The 24,242-nt window shown below is 39.8% G+C and overlaps 1 protein-coding gene across 2 annotated transcripts in view; it reads left to right on the forward strand.

The window, feature by feature from the left end:
* Positions 1-24,242, forward strand: part of LOC126344146 (nuclear pore complex protein Nup107-like) — a 217,617-nt gene that overhangs the window by 190,868 nt on the left and 2,507 nt on the right. For both annotated transcript variants that reach the window (XM_050001997.1, XM_050001998.1), the window contains 2 exons: positions 11,082-11,258; positions 11,354-11,515. In XM_050001997.1, coding sequence (XP_049857954.1) covers positions 11,082-11,258; positions 11,354-11,515 — 339 coding nt within the window. The remainder of the gene's footprint in view (positions 1-11,081; positions 11,259-11,353; positions 11,516-24,242) is intronic.

Consider the following 24,242-nt stretch of genomic DNA (forward strand, 5'->3'; position numbering starts at 1 on the left):
AATTTAATTGGTTAAATATGAATGTGAAGAAGAAAACAACTTGTGTGAGGAACAGCATGAAGAAGGTAAATGGCTTGAGAAAAATTTATATATTACTTCAGCACTTTAGTATTACTAGAACATAACAAGGCTGATTTTTATTTGTTATATGGCCCATTCACAAGTGTCCAACTCTGTCAGATATTTTGTAGTAAGGGTGCAGCATCATAAATTGCAAGAGTACAGTAACTATTGTAAAGTTGCACATGAAACAGGAATGATGTGTTAATCATCACTACCCTATGAAAATACTCCTGAGAACATGCAGTCAGAATTGAAGGAAAGAATGTTTGGGAAATAAGTTTTCAAACTGAGTCCTTTACAAGTTAATCCGGGAGTTGTAATAGAAATACAAAGAACTCCTCAATATAGACGTTACAGGTAAATATGAAAATCAGCAATTTTATCTTGGACTACCAAGATGCTAAATACAAAACCAAAAAGGACAAGTGAAGGAGATCACAGCCCCATAAAAACTGGCTGAAACTATTTGACAATACTGAACTGCTTCTGTCTAACATTTTAGACAATTCTCAGTCAACAGCCAGTCATCTAAACCTCTGATGTTAAAATTCAACACAACCTTAGAAATTAACTTGCTGTTAATGCATAGTTTCTGAATAAGGTGGCAGTATGTTATCTTTACCTTCGCTTAGTGACAGTCAAGTGAATGAGAATCCCACCTTTATCACATACGTCTCCGCCTCTCAGTGAGAATTTTATTGCACATCATGTGCTTTGTGGCTCTAATGACACATCACTCAAGGGTTAATCTCCTGAAAGCCTCTTGGTATACAACTTATCCTTCTATGTTGTTGCTCTCTCTTTTTCACTCTTAAAGCTTTGAGCAGATTGCTCTGTGGGAAATTCTCAATGATTTGCTGAAACATCCAACTCGCTATATTTTGCTGTAATCATTGCTCAGAAATAAGTTGATCAGTTAACCAGCACATTTCACCTCAATGTGATGCATCAATAATGATATTTTCTGGGCTGCTTAGGAAAGTCCTGAACTTCATTCAGGAAAAAAGCTCAAGCATTCATTGATACCAAATGAATTCTGTATTAAAATTTTCATGGAGGAGTTGGGACAGGATGGTGGGTGGGAAGATGGTGGTGTTCCAAATGATTTCCTGAGTGAAACTGTTCATCACTAAGGTGGTTGCTTGTCCATGTTGCCATACACCAAATAAAACACCTGTCCTTTCTTCGGCAGGATAACTGTTCAGACACATTTGCATAGCAGCGGAGTGAGGTAAAGCCCAGACACAGTAACATAGTGCCTGAGTCAGGTAAACTCTTGTCAGATCATTAAGCCATTAGAGTTGTTGTTGCAACCTGGTTCATGTTTGCAGGCTGCAATATAGCAATGAGAGTCTACCGTATTTACTCGAATCTAAGCCGCACCTGAAATTTGAGACTCGAAATTCCAAGGGAGATAAAAGTTTTAGGCCGCACATCCAAATCGAAACAAAGTTGGTCCACTGTAATAAGAGACACAATTTAGGTCGAATGAATGACTATACAGCTACAGTAGTATGGTTCGAGTCTTAAGCTTAGCAGTTAAGCTTTACCATGTAGCCACTGCTATGCGTCAGGTGCTCCGTCCGTATTTATTCGGGTACCATTCCTTTTTCACGCGCTTCGTCTGGTTTGAATTGATTTCTTATTTTTATTTGATCTGGTTAGTGCCGTTCTCTTTGTTATAGATGTTTACGTCACTCTAAGCTGAAAATGCATTACTGTACTGTGTCATGCATTGTTTGTCGCATTCTGATAGTGAGTGTTTACGACCTGTCGCCGCTCACGGCATGGCTTGCTTTTGTGCGCACTACCGCCGTTCACAATAAAAAATAAATAAAAAAAGGAAACGTCTCATTAGCGAAACAATGGCAAGAGACTGCTTGCTATTTCTGTTACTTACATTGCTGCTTTCTTTGATGATGATCAATAAGAACCAAATAATAGACTGCGTATGATAGAAGATGTTCTGAACGAGAGTTTAGTGAAAATTTTTCTCCGATTGAAAATCTTCGCAGACGCCTCTGTAGTACATTACATTCTGCATAGAAATTAGTCATCTTAGATTTAAAAAATCTTGTCTATTGTCGTGCTTTATTTCTGACTGTATCACTATTAGGCATTTAGTTTCGTAGTTTATTAGGCAGACAGGATTTAAATGAGATAGCAGCAAACACGAAAGAATACATGGCAAAATGTTTATATTCGTACGGTATTATTCTTATGGTGAAAAGAATACTGTATGCGATTCACAATTCATAAAAGTTCTTATTAGCAACGATCTCGTCACAGGTAGGAAAAAATTCAGAACATAGATTTGGCCATATTGACAAACATCCCAAACAATCTTGCCAGTCGGATTTTCGTAGTACGTTGAAATACTGCTACATTCGAAGATGAACAATACAGAATTTGTATTTACTTTGTTGGATAATGTACGAAAATGCAATGGTCGAAAATCGGGGCGGTGAAAAAAAGCTTGTCTTCCATCCCCCCCCCCCCAACCCCCCCTTTTTTTCTGCTGCAGAGGTTTTGTCACCAGTATTTATCTTTGTGCCTGCAAAGCATGCCTGTGTAGCGCTACATAATGCGACGGCAGAAGTTAGTTGTGGCGGCACCTACCAGATTTTTCAGAACTTCCGCTTACTTTGCACTCGATTCTAAGCCGCAGGTGGGTTTTTGGATTACAAAAACAGGAAAAAAATTGCAGCTTAGATTCGAGTAAATACGGTAATTAAATCATTATCAGTGTTTCATCTGCTGACCATAGTTGGCATTAGTGAAATGGGAGATGCGCTGATGGTGCTGTGAACGGTTTTTGATTACGTACATGCAAAAATGAAGGAAGGAATGAAAATGCTCAGAATCAGACGGCACATCCAATTATTTTAGTGGGATTGCAATGCATTATCATTATTATCATTGTCCTCGTCTCAGACAGCATGCTCGCATTATTTCACAGGTCCTCTGTACGACAAAATGTGCTTGTGCTTTCATAAAGTACTGAATTTACTGCTTTCTTTTCTGCTGATGGATCCAGTTTGAACAGTCTTCCTTTTTATTACACACATTTCAAAAATTTCCTAATTGCTATCCTGTGAAATGTTAATACACTCTTGGAAATGGAAAAAAGAACACATTGACACCGGTGTGTCAGACCCACCATACTTGCTCCGGACACTGCGAGAGGGCTGTACAAGCAATGATCACACGCACGGCACAGCGGACACACCAGGAACCGCGGTGTTGGCCGTCGAATGGCGCTAGCTGCGAAGCGTTTGTGCACCGCCGCCGTCAGTGTCAGCCAGTTTGCTGTGGCATATGGAGCTCCATCGCAGTCTTTAACACTGGTAGCATGCCGCGACAGCGTGGACGTGAACCGTATGTGCAGTTGACGGACTTTGATCGAGGGCGTATAGTGGGCATGTGGGAGGCCGGGTGGACGTACCGCCGAATTGCTCAACACGTGAGGCGTGAGGTCTCCACAGTACATCGATGTTGTCGCCAGTGGTCGGCGGAAGGTGCACGTGCCCGTCGACCTGGGTCCGGACTGCAGCGACGCACGGATGCACGCCAAGACTGTAGGATCCTACGCAGTGCCGTAGGGGACCGCACCGCCACTTCCCAGCAAATTAGGGACATTGTTGCTCCTGGGGTATCGGCGAGGACCATTTGCAACTGTCTCCATGAAGCTGGGCTACGGTCCCGCACACCATTAGGCCGTCTTCCGCTCACGCCCCAACATCGTGCAGCCTGCCTCCAGTGGTGTCGCGACAGGCGTGAATGGAGGGACGAATGGCGACGTGTCGTCTTCAGTGATGAGTCGCTTCTGCCTTGGTGCCAATGATGGTCGTATGCGTGTTTGGCGCCGTGCAGGTGAGCGCCACAATCAGGACTGCATACGACCGAGGCACACAGGGCCAACACCCGGCATCATGGTGTGGGGAGCGATCTCCTACACTTACCGTACACCTCTGGTGATCGTCGAGGGGACACTGAATAGTGCACGGTACATCCAAACCGTCATCAAACATCATTCTACCATTCCTAGACCGGCAAGGGAACTTGCTGTTCCAACAGGACAATGCACGTCTGCATGTATCCCGTGCCACCCAACGTGCTCTAGAAGGTGTAAGGCAACCACCCTGGCCAGCAAGATCTCCGGATCTGTCCCCCATTGAGCATGTTTGGGACTGGATGAAACGTCGTCTCACACGGTCTGCACGTCCAGCACGAACGCTGGTCCAACTGAGGCGCCAGGTGGAAACGGCATGGCAAGCCGTTCCACAGGACTACATCCAGCATCTCTACGATCGTCTCCATGGGAGAATAGCAGCCTGCATTGCTGCGAAAGGTGGATATACACTGTACTAGTGCCGACATTGTGCATGCTCTGTTGCTTGTGTCTATGTGGCTGTGGTTCTGTCAGTGTGATCATGTGATGTATCTGACCCCAGAAATGTGTCAATAAAGTTTCCCCTTCCTGGGACAATGAATTCACGGTGTTCTTATTTCAATTTCCAGGAGTGTAGTTGCTTGGCACACACAACTCATGAGATACAATAAGGTGTAATCTCGACTTCCAGTGGTGATGCTTTTGACATGGTACATTCCAAATATTTTTCCTAACTTAATGGCCATCAGAAACACAGCGAAGATGTGCAGAATTTCCTGTAGGCAGATAATGGTGAAGCAAGTTCTTACTTTTTCTCCCCATTAACTCTTTTATATCATGGGAACCTGTATCACATCTTAGGAGGTACTATTCCCTTTGAAACTCTTCTAATGTATCCTGACATATTAGTTTGAGACAAAGTATTTATTGCATCAGTATCAATAATAATAATAATAATAATAATAATAATAATAATAGTAATAATAGTAATTAATTTAGAAGGAATCCTTCAGTATTTAGTTCCTTCACACACGGTGGTGATTTTATATCCCTTTTTGAATCTTTGACCAATATTGTTGTAAGAAAACTTTGTGGTCAGACTTTTTGTAAAAGCTTTAACTGGCCTTGCTGACCCATACATTGCTTTATCTTCCTATTCAATATTGACTCTAATTAGTCTTTTGAGAGATTATAAATTTCACTTGGCAAATGAAATTCACATACACCTTATTGCCAGGAGCACACTATTTATTCAGTGATACATGAGAGCATGTTCAAAAGTAATACCTCAGAACTTTATATGCAAGAACTCTTGAAGATTTTTATATAAAACAAAAGTTGTTAAGTTTCTACAGCTTTGTTCCTCATGTGTACATCTGCATTTCTCAACAATGTAGGAAAAGACTGGTCACTACATACCATAAAGAAGACACATCAAGTTGCAGCAGAAAGGCACTGTTAAGACACTCGCATATAGCTTTCGGCCACAGTCTTTATCAGTAGAGAGATAGAGAAAAACACACACACACACACACACACACACACACACACACACACACACACCAAGCAAACCTCATGTACAAATGAGCACCAACTCCAGCAGTTCAGGTCGGAATTATTATCATCATCAGTATTTCTCAATATAGTCATTCTGGTGATGAACACATTTCTCCAAATGAGAGATCAGTTTATTATACTGTTAACTGTCGAATGTTTGACTTAGTGTAACAGAGTCACAGCCTCATGCGTGCTTGCACCATGTCATCACCATCTAAGTAAGGTTTTCAAAGGTGTTCTTTCAGTTTTAGAAACGGGTGAAAATTGGGTGGGGCCAAGTCGGAACTGTACAAAGGATAATCATGAAAATGAACGTAGGGCATCAGATTGTTACTGATGTCACAACATTTGTGTGTGGTCTTGCATAAGATTTTTTAAATTCAAAACTCAATTACAGCACACTGTTTCTCGTGCACTGACATACCTACATTGCTACCCGCCATGTTACATGCTACAGTTTGGGCTGCAAGTATATAGATGTGAAGAATAAATATATAGAATGTTAACAATGTTTGTTTTATTTAAAAAGTTTTCAGAGTTTTTATGTAAAAAGTTCAGAAGCATTACTTTCCAGCATGCCCTTGTATTTACAAAACTTACCATAGATGAAAAAACTACAAACTACTATACAAGGTGTTAAGAAAGGAAAAAATGTAGATGTTCCCAATATCCCTAAAAGTTCATGAGATGTTGCCTCTTGAACACTGAAAGTCCTTCAGCGCAATGGCACCACTAGTGCTTAATTTTGGTAGTGCTTTTGTCAAAAAAATCAGCTTGGTGACTGTCAGTACTGACTAACTTGGTGCTGAACTGTCCTGCGTTAATTATTTCATGATATAGTGGTCCGTCATGTGGATGTGTTTCAGTAGAGCATGGTGCACACCGTTGTGACTCAGTGCAATGGCACTATGTTGTCACAGAACACACTTACTGGTTTTTCACTGTGTTCAATATACAATTTATGGAGTAGTCCTTTAAGATATCTCAGTTCCTGCTTACTGTTGACACGGCTATGTATTTCCTTCTGTGGTTGATAGAGCAAAAGTTTATTCCCGTCTTAAATTTTAGAAAAACTGCTGCCACAGTTAACTGGAAAATGTAGCCATTTGTTGATCACCATTGATAGAGATCTGATGCATAATTATTGGCATCACAGACACCTTCAGTTCCAGTTCCAATTTTTTGGAAAGTTAGTCCTACATTGACGGTGCCTCTGATATGTTCAACAATCCGTTTGACTTCTTACCAGTGGGTTTTTCGATAATAGGTGTTGAATCTACTTATAACCCCCATAGTATATTCAATGTCTGGGCTTTTACCGTGAGCCAAATGCACAAGTGACTCAACGACTTACTGAAAACGAATGTGATGTAACATAAGTTTTTCCCCATCTGTAAACTTTTCTTCATGTTTCTGTAGTTTCAGACCAGATTCGAGTGAATGTGCAGTTGGATTGCAGTCTTCTATACACATTTATTGAGTATATTTGCTGGATATTTGCTTTGATTAATGCTAATCGTACCATGTTTTCTTTTTCGTCTTATTATCATGTCAAGACACAAAGTTCACCAAGATCTCTTATCTTAAATTGATTCATCAGTTTTGTTATTTCTATTATAGAGGATGATTACGGCATCTTCATAAACACCTACAATGAGTATATTTTGCTACTCAATTGTGTGTTAAATTCAGGGATCATATTCTGACTGTTTTAGGTTCATTTTACATAATGTTACACCAAAATTCTGATATCAAACAAGTGATGCCTATTTTATACAATAAATTGGCTTCTTCTGCTTGCAAATCATCATTTCCTCCCACTTCTTCATGTATCCTTCAGGTTGACGAATGTAAACTTGTTCATTGAGATTACCATTCGGTAATGCAGTTAGAACCTCCACGTGTTCAATAATAAGGTCAAACAGGATATGAAGTGAAGAATGAAGAAGAACAGATGTGAACTATTCATCAAAGTCCACTCCCAGTTGTGAGGAATAACATTTTGCCACAAAACGAACCTTATAATGTTGAATTTCAACCCTGATGTTTCTTTAGCTTTTGGATATCCATTTTGAATTGATTGCCTTTCTGCCTGGTGGTAAATTGGTCGAATAGTAATAATTTAAGTTCATCATTTAAGTCTTCCTTCCATTTTTGCAATTGTTATGACTCATTTCTTCTTCAATCAAATTTGGCTCAGAAATACTAGCAAAACAAGTATTATCATCATTAAAATATTTGGGGTTTGGCTTTCTTTCATGCCATTATGCTCTAATTTCTGACTGCACACCATCTATATCTGATTGATTGGTGTCCATATCCACACTGCCATTCACTGTCTGCTCAATGTCACTATGCACTGATTCAAGATGAACTGCATTTCTGTCTACATCAGCAGCTTGTGTTAGTTCCATTGTCTCTTAAACAGCATTACATGCTGCCACCATCTGAGTGTGCCCATGTCGCCATCATCAATTGGATTACAGTTCATGATACCAATTTCAAAAGTGCACTTTGACTTTTCGATAAATTGCACATCATGGGCTTTCCCAGTTGACTTTGGCAAATGTGGAGCAATCAAAAATGTACGCTTTAATAACCTGATTGGATGTGTCTTCTAACTTTGTTTTTCTTTTGGTAAGTGTACAAATGCTGGACATCCAAAGATATGTAAGTGACTTTGATTTATTTGATGACTTCTCCATAATTCTCAATGAGTAACATTTTGAACAGCTTTTGTTGTTGATCGACTCTTCAGATGAATCACTGTGTTGATGGCTTCAGTCCCAAACTGTTTGCTTAGTCCTGCATCTGTCAACATTCTTGCTTTTTCAATGATTGTCAGACTGGGGTGATCCACAACTCTGTTTTGTTCTGGTGTATATCGAATTGTTGTTCGATATTGAGTTCCAGTTGGCATTAAGAATGACATCATATGCTGATTGACAAACTCTTCTCCATTATCTGTTCAAAGGATTTTAATTTTTTGATCATTTTCACTTTCTGCTCATGCTTTGAACTCAATCTTGACGACTTACCACCTGTAAAAATAAGAAGATAATTTGTTGCACACCATGAAATCATGCTCGTTGGTCCACAAACATCAGAGTGCACTATGTCAAGTAGAGTTTTTGCTCTTCTGCTCTATTTTTTAGAAAAGGATGTCAAGATTCATTTTCCATTTAAGTGATAAATACTTGGGTCTAAATTGACATATGTCCAGTTCAGTCCATTGTCCATGTTTTTTTTTTTTTTTTTTTTTATCAACCCATGCTTACACTCTTCAAATGTCCCAGCATTTTATACCAAGATCCATAATTGTCATCTAATTGATACATGCCACTTACTTGAGTTGCAGTTTCTACTGGTGTTCCAGAGATAGACAGGCCACTTTTGTTGTATATACTGCATTGCACATCATCAAACAACACATCCAATCCACATCTTACTGTCTAACTCATAGCAAGTTATATCCAAGGCTTGGGAAACATGCAACAATGTTAATAGCTACATGCCTGTTCTTGTCATACGGATTGTATCAATAATGTACCGCATGTATCTGGAGTCTACAGAACATCCATTAATAAATTTTCATTTTCAGTTGTCAAAGAATTTAAAGATTTATCTGGTTTCTTCTTAGTTCCACACTCGCTCAACTATGATGAACTTCCTGACATTTACAACAAGTTGCACATCGCAGTTGATATCAGTCTTCTGACGTTCACTGTTTTGCTTAATAGCTGCCAGCACTGAATCTGTCATCTCATTTGTCAAAGGAAATTGATGTTTTGTTGATTCTTCAGTTTTTAAAATACACTCCTGGAAATTTAAATAAGAACACCGTGAATTCATTGTCCCAGGAAGGGGAAACTTTATTGACACATTTCTGGGGTCAGATACATCACATGATCACACTGACAGAACCACAGGCACATAGACACAGGCAACAGAGCATGCACAATGTCGGCACTAGTACAGTGTATATCCACCTTTCGCAGCAATGCAGGCTGCTATTCTCCCATGGAGACGATCGTAGAGATGCTGGATGTAGTCCTGTGGAACGGCTTGCCATGCCATTTCCACCTGGCGCCTCAGTTGGACCACAGTTGTTGCAGTATTCCTCGATGAAGTCAACAGTGTAGGAAAAGCTGTGCAGTTTGTTATGGCTGTGGGATCAAGGTGGGGATTGTCTTGTGGTTTGATAATCTTCTGTGCTCCTTTACTGGCTCATTTCTGTAGATGAATGATGATTGCTGCAATAAAAATATTATTTAGTTTGAATAGTGAGTTGAGACTTGTATATTGTTTGATTGTTTCATTTGGTTTGTAGATGTAACCAGGTGTATGTGGGCTCAGTGCAGGGCAACAATTGCTGCATTATGTGCTCATTGAGGCAGTTCCTTTCATACAGTCTTCTCCCAGCTCAGAGATGCTATGTGTGCTATAGTACGATGAGTATAAGACAGTAGGTAAAACTTGTGGTTATGGAGTCATGTTTTAAAATTTGCCCGCATCTAAAAAGAAAAAAAAAAAAACGTAAATACAGTGACAGGGCACTAAATTTTTCTAAAAGGGCTGGATTGGCTATAAAAAATTGTCACTGCTAACATAACTGTTTGTGGCACTATGCAAATTACTGTGTGGAATGTATCTGGGGCAATGTCTTACCAGTATGGTGGCAGGGCAATACAGTGTTAGGTAAAGTAAAAGTGGTCACAGGTGTGAAGGAAAAATTTACACTTGTAAAACTGGATTATTCCTTTGAAAATTAAATCTTTGTTGTTCTGTACATAAGCTGAAATTGACTTAGAGTTTCTATCTGTATTCATGCTGAAAATAGTCTTGTGAAACTGAATTAGTCTTTATGAAGCAACTTGTATAAGCCCATTTCCTGGAGACAAAACATTCTGGCTGGTTTGAGCATGCACCCTTGCCAATATAGCATGATTTTATGCCAACGAGGCATTCAGTAGGCTTCCTTTGATGCTTCTCCTTTGGCAGTTCTTTATAGATGGTATTTGGCATAACGCATACCTTGGCGCAGGCTGTTCTACTCCTGTGGCATGGGGCAAGGATGCTCTTGCCCACCACTCACCAAGCCTGTGAGCAAGGGCAGAAAGTGTAGGCTACCTGCAAATAACCCAATTGCACATGTTTCGTGTCTGTACAAGATGTTTGGCAACCCATTCCCAGAGAGCGTGGCCAATGGAGTATTATTGCCTGCACTATGGCCCAGCTGCAAGACTGCCCACCTGTGATTGTGTCTGTCCAGCTGCTTATCAGTGGGCATGTGAACTGGAGTAGCCTGCCGTAGTGATCATAAGACATAATATTTATTCGGCCTAGTAGCACCTTATCTTTCAGCACTGTTGATCACTTCCTGCTGGTGCATTATTTTTCACATCTTTGAAGTTTGGATAAATTTGAACCATTCTCTGAGTGTTGTAGCTTCACAAACATTAGTGCATTTTAATTTCCTTTTAAAGGTGCATTGAAACTTTAAAAAATTTTCTCTTTGTATTTGTGCACTGCTATTGAATGATTTGTTTGAGCAGTATAAATGTTGCAGGATGCTGAAGAAGTATTCTCTAATTGGATCGAACATTTTTATAATGCTCGACCAAAGCCACCTGCGAAGCCTGGAGTACATGCAAATTTTGCTGAAAAGGTTGCATTTGAGCAACGAGAAAATGTCTACAAGGCTGAAATGGAACGTTGGAGGACAGTAATGTTGCAGCAGACTAAAGTTAGTTTACATTAAAACACCGAATAAAATTCTGTATTTCAGCAGCATTTTGATGTTCATTATACTTGAGGCATAATATCTTTGGAAATTTTCAGGCTGTTAAAGACAAATTAATGAACATTCTTACATTTCCGTCTGGAGGATGGATGGTTGATTCGGGTCCTTTAGATAGGTGGGAGGTAGAGGAAGATGCCATCGAGGAAATTAACCTGCGGAAACAACAGATGGACTGTCTGAGACAGCTTTGCATCCCCAAGGTATAATGTGCTTACAGTTTGTGTGTTTTTCATATTAAATTATTTCATTAGGATGCTAGTTGTTTGCCTGCATTTTGTCTTCACTGAGATTAGTGTGTTCACTTCTAACATGTCTTTTGGCAATACTGGAATTTCAACTCCTGAAAGTAAGTATTGTCCGCCAATCTGTGTCTGTAATTTTGTTCTCTCTTTGTTTCTAAGCTATGTAGTATGTCCAGAATGGCCCCAATTTTATGCAAAATGTGGTGAGTAGTGCACTCTGTACAGTTACTGAATGAAGCAAGAATAGCAATGGAGTTGCTTCATCCATAGCCATTTCTGATCATCCACCTTTGTTTGTTTATGACAGAGCCAGTTTCATGGAGTTCTATGATATGTTACACTGCTGCACTGTGGGTAACAAGTGGTCTGTCTGTTGGGATGAAATCCTCTGTGGTAACTTAGGTGCTCCTCATAGCTGATATCAGGACAGTCCCAGTGTGTTAAGCTTTCATATCACGTGTAAGGAAGAAAAATCAGTTACAACTCGATAGTGAATATAGCTATGCTCAAGTGAAAGGTGCCATTGTTTGTCACTTGTAATTAGGCATCTGTTTGATATTAAGTGTGGCATGTAATATGGTATCTTGCAAAATGACCACGTCTCCAGAGGTTTTCTCCCTTTTCCATCTCATAAAGTATTTAGTACTTCAGGTGATTATAAAATACTTCTGTGTGCTGATGAAAGTAGCTTGGTAGTAAAAGATGTTGTCTGCAATGTTGGCACTGTTTAAAATGGTGCAGCTCAAGACACAAGTTCATGGCTTATAGAAAGTAAAAGAGTGCTGAATCACTGTAAGACTCAGTTTTTACAGTTTCTAATGCACAATTCAACAAAACCGATGTTCTAATTACCAGAATTGGCGTTTGATTGGTGAGACGGATTTTTAGATGTACAGCTGGATAGTAAACTGTCGTGGAAAGCCCACACTCATGATCTTGTTCAGAGACCTAATGCAGCCATTTTTACTATTGTAACAATATCTGAAGTAAGTGACAGTTTGACATGATAGATTACTCAGATTTCATTCCGTAGACCAAAAAATGAGATGATTCTCGTGGGTGTGGAACATGTCAAAGTATAACATAAAACATTTTAATATAATACGTACTACCCTCATCATTTGTCAGGAGATAGTTGAAATAGGTTAATACAATTCAATAAACTGGAACAGCTAATATTTACAGAATGAAACACTGTTATGCACTATTAATAAATTTATCATACACAAAATACCTAATCTTGACAGTTGTGATGAAGTGTTGTCAAAACTGAAATCTTACAGATCTTTTTACATAAGCTGGCTTAACAGTCTCTATTAAGGTATTCATCTATGGAGTAGGAGGAGTTGCCTATCAAAAAGTCTCAAACTCTGTTTAAACTCTGCTTTATCTGAAGCCCAGTTTTTAATGGTTGCTAGTAATTTATTGAAAATGTGTGTTCCTGAATAATGGACCCCTTTTTGAACCAAGGTAAGTGATTTTTAGGTCTTTATGTAGATTGTTCTTATTCCTAGTATTGATACTACGTATTGAGCTATTGGTTGGAAATAGAGATTTATTACTTGCAACAAATTTCATTAAGGAATAAATATACTGAGAAGCAGTGGTTAGAATACAAAGTTCTTAGAACAGGTTTCCACAAGATGTTCTTGAATTTACACCACGAATGATAATTATTATCACATGCTTTTGCACCCTAAAAACGTTTGCTCAGTTTGATGAGTTGCCCCAGAAAATGATCCCATATGACGTAATACAATGAAAGTAAGTAAAATATGCAAGTTCTTCTATATTTATATCTCCTACATCTGACATCATTCTCTTGACGAATACAGACTTGTTTAGGCACTAAAGCAATTCTGTGGTATGCTGTTCCCAACTGAATTTATTATCGAGTTGTAATCCCAGAAATTTAACACTGTCAACCTCTTCAATCTGCATGTCAACATGTGTTATACTCAAACTGGAAGGAAATCTCTTACAGGTTCTGAACTGCATACAGTGGGTCTTCTCAAAATTTAATGACAGTGAATTCAGCTTTAAACCACTTATTAGTGTCAGTGAAAATTTGATTAGCAAGCTATTTCTAAATCTGTACTGGACTTGCTACTTGTTGCAATATTTGTATCATCTGCAAACAAAACAAAGTTAGCATCTGGCAATGTTTAGATTAGATTAGATTAATACTTGTTCCATAGATCATGAATACGACACTTGGTAATGATGTGGAATGTGTCAGGTTAATGAAAGATGTCTGTACAAGATATTGCATTACACAAAATATTGCATGACACTAATGTTTAAGCTAGTTTTTTCCCCTCCCTTAATTTATATCTAAAAATTCAGCCAATGAGTAGAAGGAGTTGTCATCTAAAAATTCTTTTAATTTATTTTTAAATGTTGGTTGACTATCTGTCAGGCTTTTGATGCTGTTTGGTAGGTGACCAAAGACTTTCGTGGGAGCATAATTTACCCCCTTCTGTGCCAAAGTCAGATTTAACCCTGCATAGTGAAGATCATCCTTTCTCCTGGTGTTATAGCTATGCACACTGCTATTACTTTTGAACTGGGCTGGATTATTAACAACAAATTTCATAAGTGAATATATATACTGTGAGGTTACTGTGAGGATCCCTAGATCCTTAAATAGGATGACTGTGGGTGGGCTCCAGCAATTATTCTGATTACACGTTTTTGAGCAATGAATACTTTTCTACTCAACGATAAATTACCCCAGAATATGATGCCATACGAAAGCAGTGAATGAAAGTAGGCATAGTAAACTAATTTACCGAGATTCTTATCACAAAAATTTGCAATAACCCTAATAGCATACGTAGCCAAACTCAGACGTTTCAGCAGACCATCAATGTGTTGCTTCCAGTTTAACCTCTCATCTATGGACACGGCTAAAATTTTTGAAAATTGTACCTTAGCTACAGACTTCTGTTCAAAGTCTATATTTATTACTGGAGTTGTGCCATTTACTGTACAGAACTGTATATACTGTGTTTTATCAAAATTTAAGGAGAGTCCGTTTGCTGAGAACCACTTAATAATTTTGTGAAAAACATCATTTACAATTACATCACTTAGTTCTTGGTTTTTGGATGTTATTACTATACTTGTATCATCAGCAAAAAGAACTAACTTTGCATCTTCATCAATATGGAATGGTAAGTCATTAATGTATATCAAGAACAGTAAAGGACCTAAGACCGAACCCTGTGGGACCCCGTACTTGATAGCCCCCCAGTTTGAGGAATCAGCTGTTGTATTAACATTACATGAACCACTTATTTCAACTTTCTGCATTCTTCCAGTTAAGAATGAGTTAAACCATTTGTGCACTGCCCCCCCCTTAAACCATAATGATTTAGCTTATCTAAAAGAATTCCATGATTTACACAGTCAAAGGCCTTTGAGAGATAACAAAAAATACCAATGGGTGATGTCCGGTTATTCAGAGCATTTAATATTTGATCAGTGAAAGCGTATATAGCATTTTCTGTTGAAAAGCCTTTCTGAAAACCAAACTGACATTTTGTTAGTACTTTATTTTTACATATATGGGAGGCTACTCTTGAATACATTACTTAATCCAAAATTTTTGATAGAGCTGTCAGAAGAGAGATTGGGCGATAGTTGTTGACATCCGACGTATCCCCCTTTTTATGCAATGGTTTTACAATGGCATATTTCAGTCTATCGGGGAAAACACCCTGCTCCAAAGAGCTATTACATACGTGGCTGAGAATCCTACTTATCTTTGTATTTTATCCCTGCCACATTTAGAATTTGAAAGAGAGTATTCCAGTCAACATTGTCAAAAGCTTTCTCTAAGTCTACAAATGTAAGAAATGTAGATTTGCCTTTCCTTAATCGTTCTTTTAAGATAAGTCGTAAGGTCAGTATTGCCTCACGTGTTCCAACACGTCTACGGAATGCAAACTGATCTTCCCCAAGGACGGATTCTACTAGTTTTTCCATTCGTCTGTAAAGAATTCGCGTTAGTATTTTTCAGCTGTGACTTATTAAACTGATAGTTTGGTAATTTTCACAACTGTCGACAACTGCTTTGTTTCAGATTGGAATTATTGTGTTCTTCTTGAAGTCTGAGGGCATTTCGCCTGTCTCATACATCTTGCTCACCAGATGGTAGAGTTTTGTCAGGACTGGCTCTCCTAATGCCTTAAGTAGTTCCAGTGGAATGTTGTCTACTCCCGGGGCCTTGTTTCGACTCAGGTCTTTCACTGCTCTGTCAAACTCTTCACACAATATCATATCTCCCATTTCATCTTCATCTACCTCCTCTTCCATTTCCATAATATTCCCCTTCTTTCCTTAGAACTGGGTTTCCATCTGAGCACTTGATATTCATACAAGTGGATCTCTCTCTTTTCTCCAAAGGTCTCTTTAATTTTCCTATAGGCAGTATCTATCTTACCACTAGTGAATGAAGCCTCTACATCCTTACATTTGTCCTATAGCCATCCCTGCATGGCCATTTTGCACTTCCCGTCAATCTCATTTCTGAGACGTTTGTATTCCTTTTTGCCTGCTTCACTTACTGCATTTTTACATTTTCTCCTTTCAACAATTAAATTCAATATATCTTCTGTTACCAAGGATTTCTACTAGCCCTCGTATTTTTACCTACTTGATCCTCTGCTGCCTTCACTACTTCATCCCTCAGAGCTACACATTCTTCTTCTACTGTATTTCTTTCCCCCATTTGCGACAATTGTTCCCTTATGCTCTCCCTGAAACTCTGTACAACTTCTGGTTTAGTCAGTTTATCCAGGTGCCATCTCCTTAAATTCCCAACTTTTTGCAGTTTCTTCAGATTTAATCTGCAGTACATAACCAATAGATTGTGGTCAGATTCCACATCTGCCCCTGGAAATGTCTTAAAATTTAAAACCTGGTTTCTAAATCTCTGTCTTACCATTATACACTCCTGGAAATTGAAATAAGAACACCGTGAATTCATTGTCCCAGGAAGGGGAAACTTTATTGACACATTCCTGGGGTCAGATACATCACATGATCACACTGACAGAACCACAGGCACATAGACACAGGCAACAGAGCATGCACAATGTCGGCACTAGTACAGTGTATATCCACCTTTCGCAGCAATGCAGGCTGATATTCTCCCATGGAGACGATCGTAGAGATGCTGGATGTAGTCCTGTGGAACGGCTTGCCATGCCATTTCCACCTGGCGCCTCAGTTGGACCAGCGTTCGTGCTGGACGTGCAGACCGCGTGAGACGACGCTTCATCCAGTCCCAAACATGCTCAATGGGGGACAGATCCAGAGATCTTGCTGGCCAGGGTAGTTGACTTACACCTTCTAGAGCACGTTGGGTGGCACAGGATACATGCGGAAGTGCATTGTCCTGTTGGAACAGCAAGTTCCCTTGCCAGTCTAGGAATGGTAGAATGATGGGTTCGATGACAGTTTGGATGTACCGTGCACTATTCAGTGTCCCCTCGACGATCACCAGAGGTGTACGGCCAGTGTAGGAGATCGCTCCCCACACCATGATGCCGGGTGTTGGCCTTGTGTGCCTCGGTCGTATGCAGTCCTGATTGTGGCACTCACCTGCACGGCGCCAAACACGCATACGACCATCATTGGCACCAAGGCAGAAGCGACTCTTATCGCTGAAGACGACACGTCTCCATTCGTCCCTCCATTCACGCCTGTCGCGACACCACTGGAGGCGGGCAGCACGATGTTGGGGCGTGAGCGGAAGACGGCCTAACGGTGTGCGGGACTGTAGCCCAGCTTCATGGAGACGGTTGCGAATGGTCCTCGCCGATACCCCAGGAGCAACAGTGTCCCTAATTTGCTGGGAAGTGGCGGTGCAGTCCCCTACGGCACTGCGTAGGATCCTACGGTCTTGGCGTGCATCGCTGCGGTCCGGTCCCAGGTCGATGGGCATGTGCACCTTCCGCCGACCACTGGCGACAACATCGATGTTCTGTGCAGACCTCACGCCCCCACGTGTTGAGCAATTCGGCGGTACATCCACGCGGCCTCCCGCATGCCCACTATACGCCCTCACTCAAAGTCCATCAACTGCACATACGGTTCACATCCACGCTGTCGCGGCATGCTGCTAGTGTTAAAGACTGCGATGGAGCTCCGTATGCCACGTCAAACTGGCTGACACTGACGGCGGCGGTGCACAAATGCTGCGCAGCTAGCGCCATTCGACGGCCAACACCGTGGTTCCTGGTGTGTCCGCTGTGCCGTGCATGTGATCATTGCTTGTACAGCCCTCTCGCAGTGTCCGGAGCAAGTATGGTGGGTCTGACACACCGGTGTCAATGTGTTCTTTTTTCCATTTCCAGGAGTGTATAAGCTATCTGATACCTTTTAGTATCTCCAGGATTCTTCCATGTATACAACTTTGTTTTATGATTCTTGAACCAAGTGGTAGCTATGATTAAGTTATGCACTGTGCAAAATTCTACCAGACAGCTTCCTCTTTCATTGCTTACCCCCAATCCATATTCACCTACTATGTTGTCTGCTCTCCCTTTTCCTACTCACGAATTCCAGTCACCTATGACTATTAAATTTTCATCTCCCTTCACTACCTGAATAATTTCTTTTATCTCGTCATGCATTCCATCAATTTCTTCTTTTGGTGGTATCTCTTTAACCCCTTCTTGTAGAGAGGCTTAACTTCAGCATATTTTAGCCAATCTGGAAATGGTCCGCTGATAAGAGAATGATTACACAAATAACTTGAGATAGAACTCAACTCGCCTGAGCACTCTTTTGAATAGCTTTGTTGACATGCTATTGTACCCACTGGAATACTTACATTTTATGGGTTTTATAATGGGTGCTACTTCTTTAGGAGACGTCAGTGTCATTTCCATTTTACCGAAGTTATTTTTAAAGACTGGTCTCGGATACTCCATTGCACTGTTTTCCAAACCTGATAACCCCAAGCTGTCAGTAACAGAAATGAAGTACTTGTTTAAGAGGTTTGCAACACTACATGTACTTGTTACCAAAGTCTCATTTATTTTTAGAGCTATCTGTTCCTCTTCCTTTTTGGCCCCTCCTGTCTCTGTCTTCACAATGTCCTATACAGTTTTTATTTTGATACCTGATGTAATTATCTTTTTCTCATAATAAAGCTGTTTCGATTTCTGGATTACGTGCTTCACTGTTTTGAAGTATTCTTTGTAATACATTACAGTTCTAACATCAGAGCTGTTCCTAGATAGTACATAGTGTCTCCTGTTTGTCCTACATGATATATTTATTCCTTGTGTAATACACAATTTACTTTTTGACTTCTGTGTGATTTGAGTAACCTTTGGAGGAAAACAGTTTTCAGAAGTGGAGGAAACTTTATTAATGAATGCTTTGTATATTCCATTTGAATCAGGTGTATTGTAAATATCTATACAGACCATGTCTTTGAGCAATTTCCTGAATTTCTCAATTTTTGACTTATCTATTAAATCTGAGTACAGGAGGGTAATAAATTTTTTTATCCTGACAAGTTTCAACATTTAACACAAGATGATGCATGTCATGATCAGATAGCCCATTTAGTATTGGTTTTGTGATATGACTTTTTTCCCTAGATTTGTCTACAAAGATATTAACAATAACAGTATCAGAGCATTTACATATCCTAGTAGCAAAGTTTACGGTAGGAACTAAATTGAATGATAGTGTTAGTGACGGCAATAATTGTTTACTGACAGAGCTTTTCAATAAATCCACATTAAAATCCCCAGCAACCACTATTTCCTTGTTTTTTTACTATGGGATGGAATACCAGAGCTTCCACATTTTTTATGAAGAGGTTAAAATTTCTTGAAGATGATCTGTATATACCTACTATTATAAAGGACTTATTATTAAATACTACTTCGGTTGTACAAGCTTATAAGTGCAGCTCTGAGCAAAATTTATTAATATCAGAATTCTTGAAAATAAAACAGTTTCTGACAAATATGGCAACTCCTCCTTTCTCCACAGAAATAAGAAGCTCACTTGAATCCTGTAACATTTAACACTTCTATACCAGTAGTCACATGATGATCAGAGAGGCTGATTATATCAACTGGTTTGCTCAACTCTAATTCTTCAGCACAAATAAACAACTCATTAAGCTTGCTCCTTAGTGCTCAGATATTCTGATGCAGTAAGGATAACTGATTTTGTGATGGCTGAATTACAGCTGGATGAACCTAATATTCCTGTCAATTTTTTGAATATCTCTAGTTTCAATCAGAGGCTGTCTGCTTGAATTGCGTGTTTTAGAATTTGTTTTCTGGTTGCCTCTTTTATCAATGTGAATTTCATTTTCAGCCTTTCTCTGAACATCTTTTGTTTATGCCCTCCCTACCCTAAAAAAACTGCTGATCTGTCACTTTTAACCACTGGTACTTTACCACTTGTGACAGTGCCCCCCCCCCTCAAGTTATTTGCTATTAGGCCAGACAGTTTTCCCTTCGCTTTCCTGTTGAGGTGAAAGCCATGCCTAATATAGTCCCACCTGCTGATGGTCAACAGGAACCACACTGATATGAAACCCCATATCTGATCCAAGCAGCTGTTACCTCTAAATTAACTCTCCTAACAGAGGAGTTTAAATGAGGCCAGTCATGGCACCTCAGAACAGAGACAAGCCAACACCAGTGTGTCTCGTTGCTGAAGCTATATTGACCAGGTCACGTTCAATTGAATAATAAGGGTTCCCATCTATGCTGTTGTCCTCCCCACCCCCTATTACCACCGTGTCTTCCTTTGTGAAGTCTTTACAAAGTGAACCTACATCCTCTATCACCTGACCCTAATTGATCCTGCAACAGTTGGCCAATACCTCTACCATGTGAACTATCTAACAACAAAACTTCTTCTTCACAGCTTTTTCTGACTTCTTACTTTTCAAACACTTTTTGAAATTTTTTTGTGTACTGTCTACATCTATTTGTGGCTCTTAAGTTTCCAACTGTGACAACAGATCAAACCTGTTTCCCACATTCACAACCACACTGTCTGAGAATGTCCTATTCCTATTTCTCCTATAACCTGTTGTCACTTCCCACCTCTCTTTTCCCTTCTCCCCCCCCCCCCCCCCTTAACATTTCCAGATCTTGTTTCACTTTACTGCCCTTCAGGCAGACCTAGACAATCTTCTCCTGTTCCACTATGTTCCTTTTTCTACAGCAGATCCTATGCAACCAATGAGCCTTGTTTATTTTCCCAATTCCCATGCCGCTACAGTCACTCACATAAAAGAAACTGCAACAAGCCTCGCACCACACCCCTGAACTAACAATCCTACGGTAAGTCATACACTTCTCACTCATGGCAAATAAATTTTAGCTTTAGTCTGAGTTAAAACAAGAATAACTTCTGGAGAAACAAAAATGATGAATAGTAGTCTAGTTTGCTTATTTTCGTTTGCATATGACATTTGGTATTATGTTAGGGACAACTCTTTCCATTCTCAAAGGGTATTTTTGGCTCAGAAAGAGGCGGTTTGGGCAATAAGCAGTAAGATCATGAACCTCTTGTCAACTCGTGTTCATTAGTATGGTATTCTAACATTGACTACTCTGTGTGTATGGGGTGAGTCAGTAACTATTGCCACCTAGAATAACTCTGAAAGTATGATGGTAGCTGTAAAGTTTGTGGGACAAAAGTTGCATGAGGCAATGGGGGCCATAATATGATGTTGGTTTCTTGTTGCTAGCTGTGGTTGTGTCACAGATATGAAGGTCAACTTTGTTTTTTGAAATGGGATGCTATAGTTTGGTACTTATTTTCTAATACTGGCTACCAAGACTAATCCAATGATGTGTAACAGTAAGGTCTTTGAAGCATCAACGAAGGCCAAAAAGGTGGCATGAATGTCCATTTACAGAAGATGGTAGAGGTGATGACCATTGGCATCAGTGCAGTGCTGCAATCTTCTTATCATGGATTTAGTGTATTCCTTATCACTTTGGCTCTTATTGAAGCACATGCTCTGGCAATTCCCTCTTCTATATTGTGCAAAAGGTAAATATTCGCCAAATATGCCGTATCCATCTAATGTGCCATACACATGTAAACACCATTTGACAGTTTCGCAGTACAACACTAATAGGAACAGTAAGACTATTATCGTCAAATCAAGTGAATGTAAATGATGTATTCCTGCAAAGAACAAGTTGATATGTTTCTCATTTATGGAGAATGCCAAAGAAATTCAGTGAGAGCTAGACTTATTCGCTGAAAGATATTCTCAATGTACTCACCCTACATGTTGTACATTTAAATATGTGTATGATAAATTGAGAACAACTGGATCTTTAATGCATCGGAAACATATCCGGCAAAGAAAAGTTGCTAATGAGAAAACGAAAGTTGGTACTCTTGCCATTGTGATTTGAGATCCTTGTGTTAGTTCGCGTCAAATTGCAAGGGAATCTGGCATGACTCAGATTAGTGTTGTTCGTGTTCTGCATTTCCATAAATATCATCTTTACCACATCAGTCTCCATCAAGAATTAACTGGTACAGATTGTGTGTGTTGCATTGAATTCTACTGATGGGCTTGACTTCAGATTCAGAGGGGTGACACATTTATTAATTTGATTTTATTTATTGACGAAGCTACATTCATGAACCATGGAAATGTTAATTTGCATAATATGCATTGTTGGGCACCTGAAAATCCATGTTAGCTGCAGCAAGTTGCATGCCAAAAACAGTGCTCGGTGAATGTATGGTGTGGGTTTCAGGAGGACAGAATTATAGGCCACTATGTCATCAAAGGAAATCTTAATGGTAGGAAGTACACCACATTACACCACATTCCTGCAAGAAATACCTGTAGGAACAAGGAACAGAATGTGGTATCAACACGGTGGGTGTCTGGCACATTTCTCGCTGATGGCTAGAAATTAGTTGCAGAGACAATTCCCAAATCATTGTATTAAACGAGGAGGAGATATGTCATGGCAGGCTCATTCGCCAGACTAGACCCCACTGGCTTTTTTCTTGTGATGATTCATTAAAGACATTGTTTATAAATCTGTTCCAACTACACCTGAAGATATGCGAGAGAGAATTGTCAGAGTATGTGCTTTGATAAGTGCCGATGTGATAAGGAATACTGTAGTTTGCATAAATAATGAGCCGCAGATTTGGTGATTGCATCAGATAGTGACCAGTATGGGTTACACACACACACACACACACACACACACACACACACACACACACACACACACACACCAATGTGAGTTCGCTATAATGCTCCTCAAAGCACCGTAGCAAGGTTCTGGCTCTGAGACAAGGACAGTTATACTGCTGAAAAATGACATTGCCATTAGAGAAGACGCTGAGCATGAAGGAATGCAGATGGTTCACAGCTGGCAGCATATCTTCAATTACTAACACAGGTCCCTTGTAAGCGCAGGTGAATGTCTCCCATAGCATAATACTGCTTCCATCAACCTGCGTCTGTGGCGTGCTGCACATTTTGAGTCAAAATTCACCTCAATGACACAATTTATGGAGACGACCATTAATATAATGTTGCGAAAATGTGATTTGCCCGAAGAGCCAACACATTTCTATTGATTGTTATCTCAGTGGTCCCGTTGTCACTGAAATCCTAATTGACAATATCACTGAGTCAGCATGTGAACATGCAGGAGTGGTATGAGGTGGAGTTCCATGTTCAACATTGTACAATGAATGGTGTGCTTCGAAACACTTGTGCATGCAGCAGCGTTATGTTCTTTCAGCAGAAATGTCACAAGTCACCATGTATCCTACTTTCAGCACAGACTAGTCTGTTAACCCCGCATTCTGTGAAGTCATGGATGGCCATCATTTAGCGCCTAGCCAAATTTCACTGTCATTCTACCTATTTCCGTAGATGCTCACGACAGTAGAATGCAAACATTTGACAAGGTTTGTCATTTTCGAGATACTTGTTCACAGGCTCTGCATAATAAAAATGTGCCCTTTGCCAAAGTCACTTATCTCAATGGATTTCCCATTTGCAGCCCATATCTTCGCTATTTGGTTAGTCATCCATGTCGCTCAGCCCACGTCTTGTGCCCATAATGCCACCAGGCAGCATCCAACATCAGGAGGGAGCAGTGGTCATAGCGTTTGGGTCACCAGTGTATCTATTCTTTGATGTCATCAGTTTATTCCCCAAGAACTAGCAGCTTTCGCTCACTTAATACTTGGCTGATAGGCAATCTGCATTAGGATTGCACCTCCTTAATTCACGTGCAGAAAGCCGTGGAGTATTCTGCCACATCCATTTTTCAGTAAGCTATCACATGAATTAAAAAATTTCAGCAGTAATCCTCATGTTTTCAAATCCAAACTGAAGAGTTTTCTTGTGGGCCACTACTTCTGTTCTGTTGAGGAGTTACTGGAAAAAAAATCCTGTTTTACATTGTCGATCACATTTATTAAACTTAGTTTGTTGTCTTTTTAGGATTTGTAAACATTTTTTAATCTATTATTACTTTTCTGTTGTAATTTAGTGTACTGACACGTTCCATGACAATGGACATTTGCTCCTACAGAATTAGATGTGTAAAATAAAATAAAGACATTTTTATGTACCTGTTTTTGTTATAGAAGGGTGCACATTATACAATCAGCAGTAAAGTTTACTAAC

Source organism: Schistocerca gregaria, chromosome 1 (genome assembly GCF_023897955.1).
Source record: "Schistocerca gregaria isolate iqSchGreg1 chromosome 1, iqSchGreg1.2, whole genome shotgun sequence".
Classification (NCBI taxonomy): Eukaryota; Metazoa; Arthropoda; class Insecta; order Orthoptera; family Acrididae; genus Schistocerca; species Schistocerca gregaria.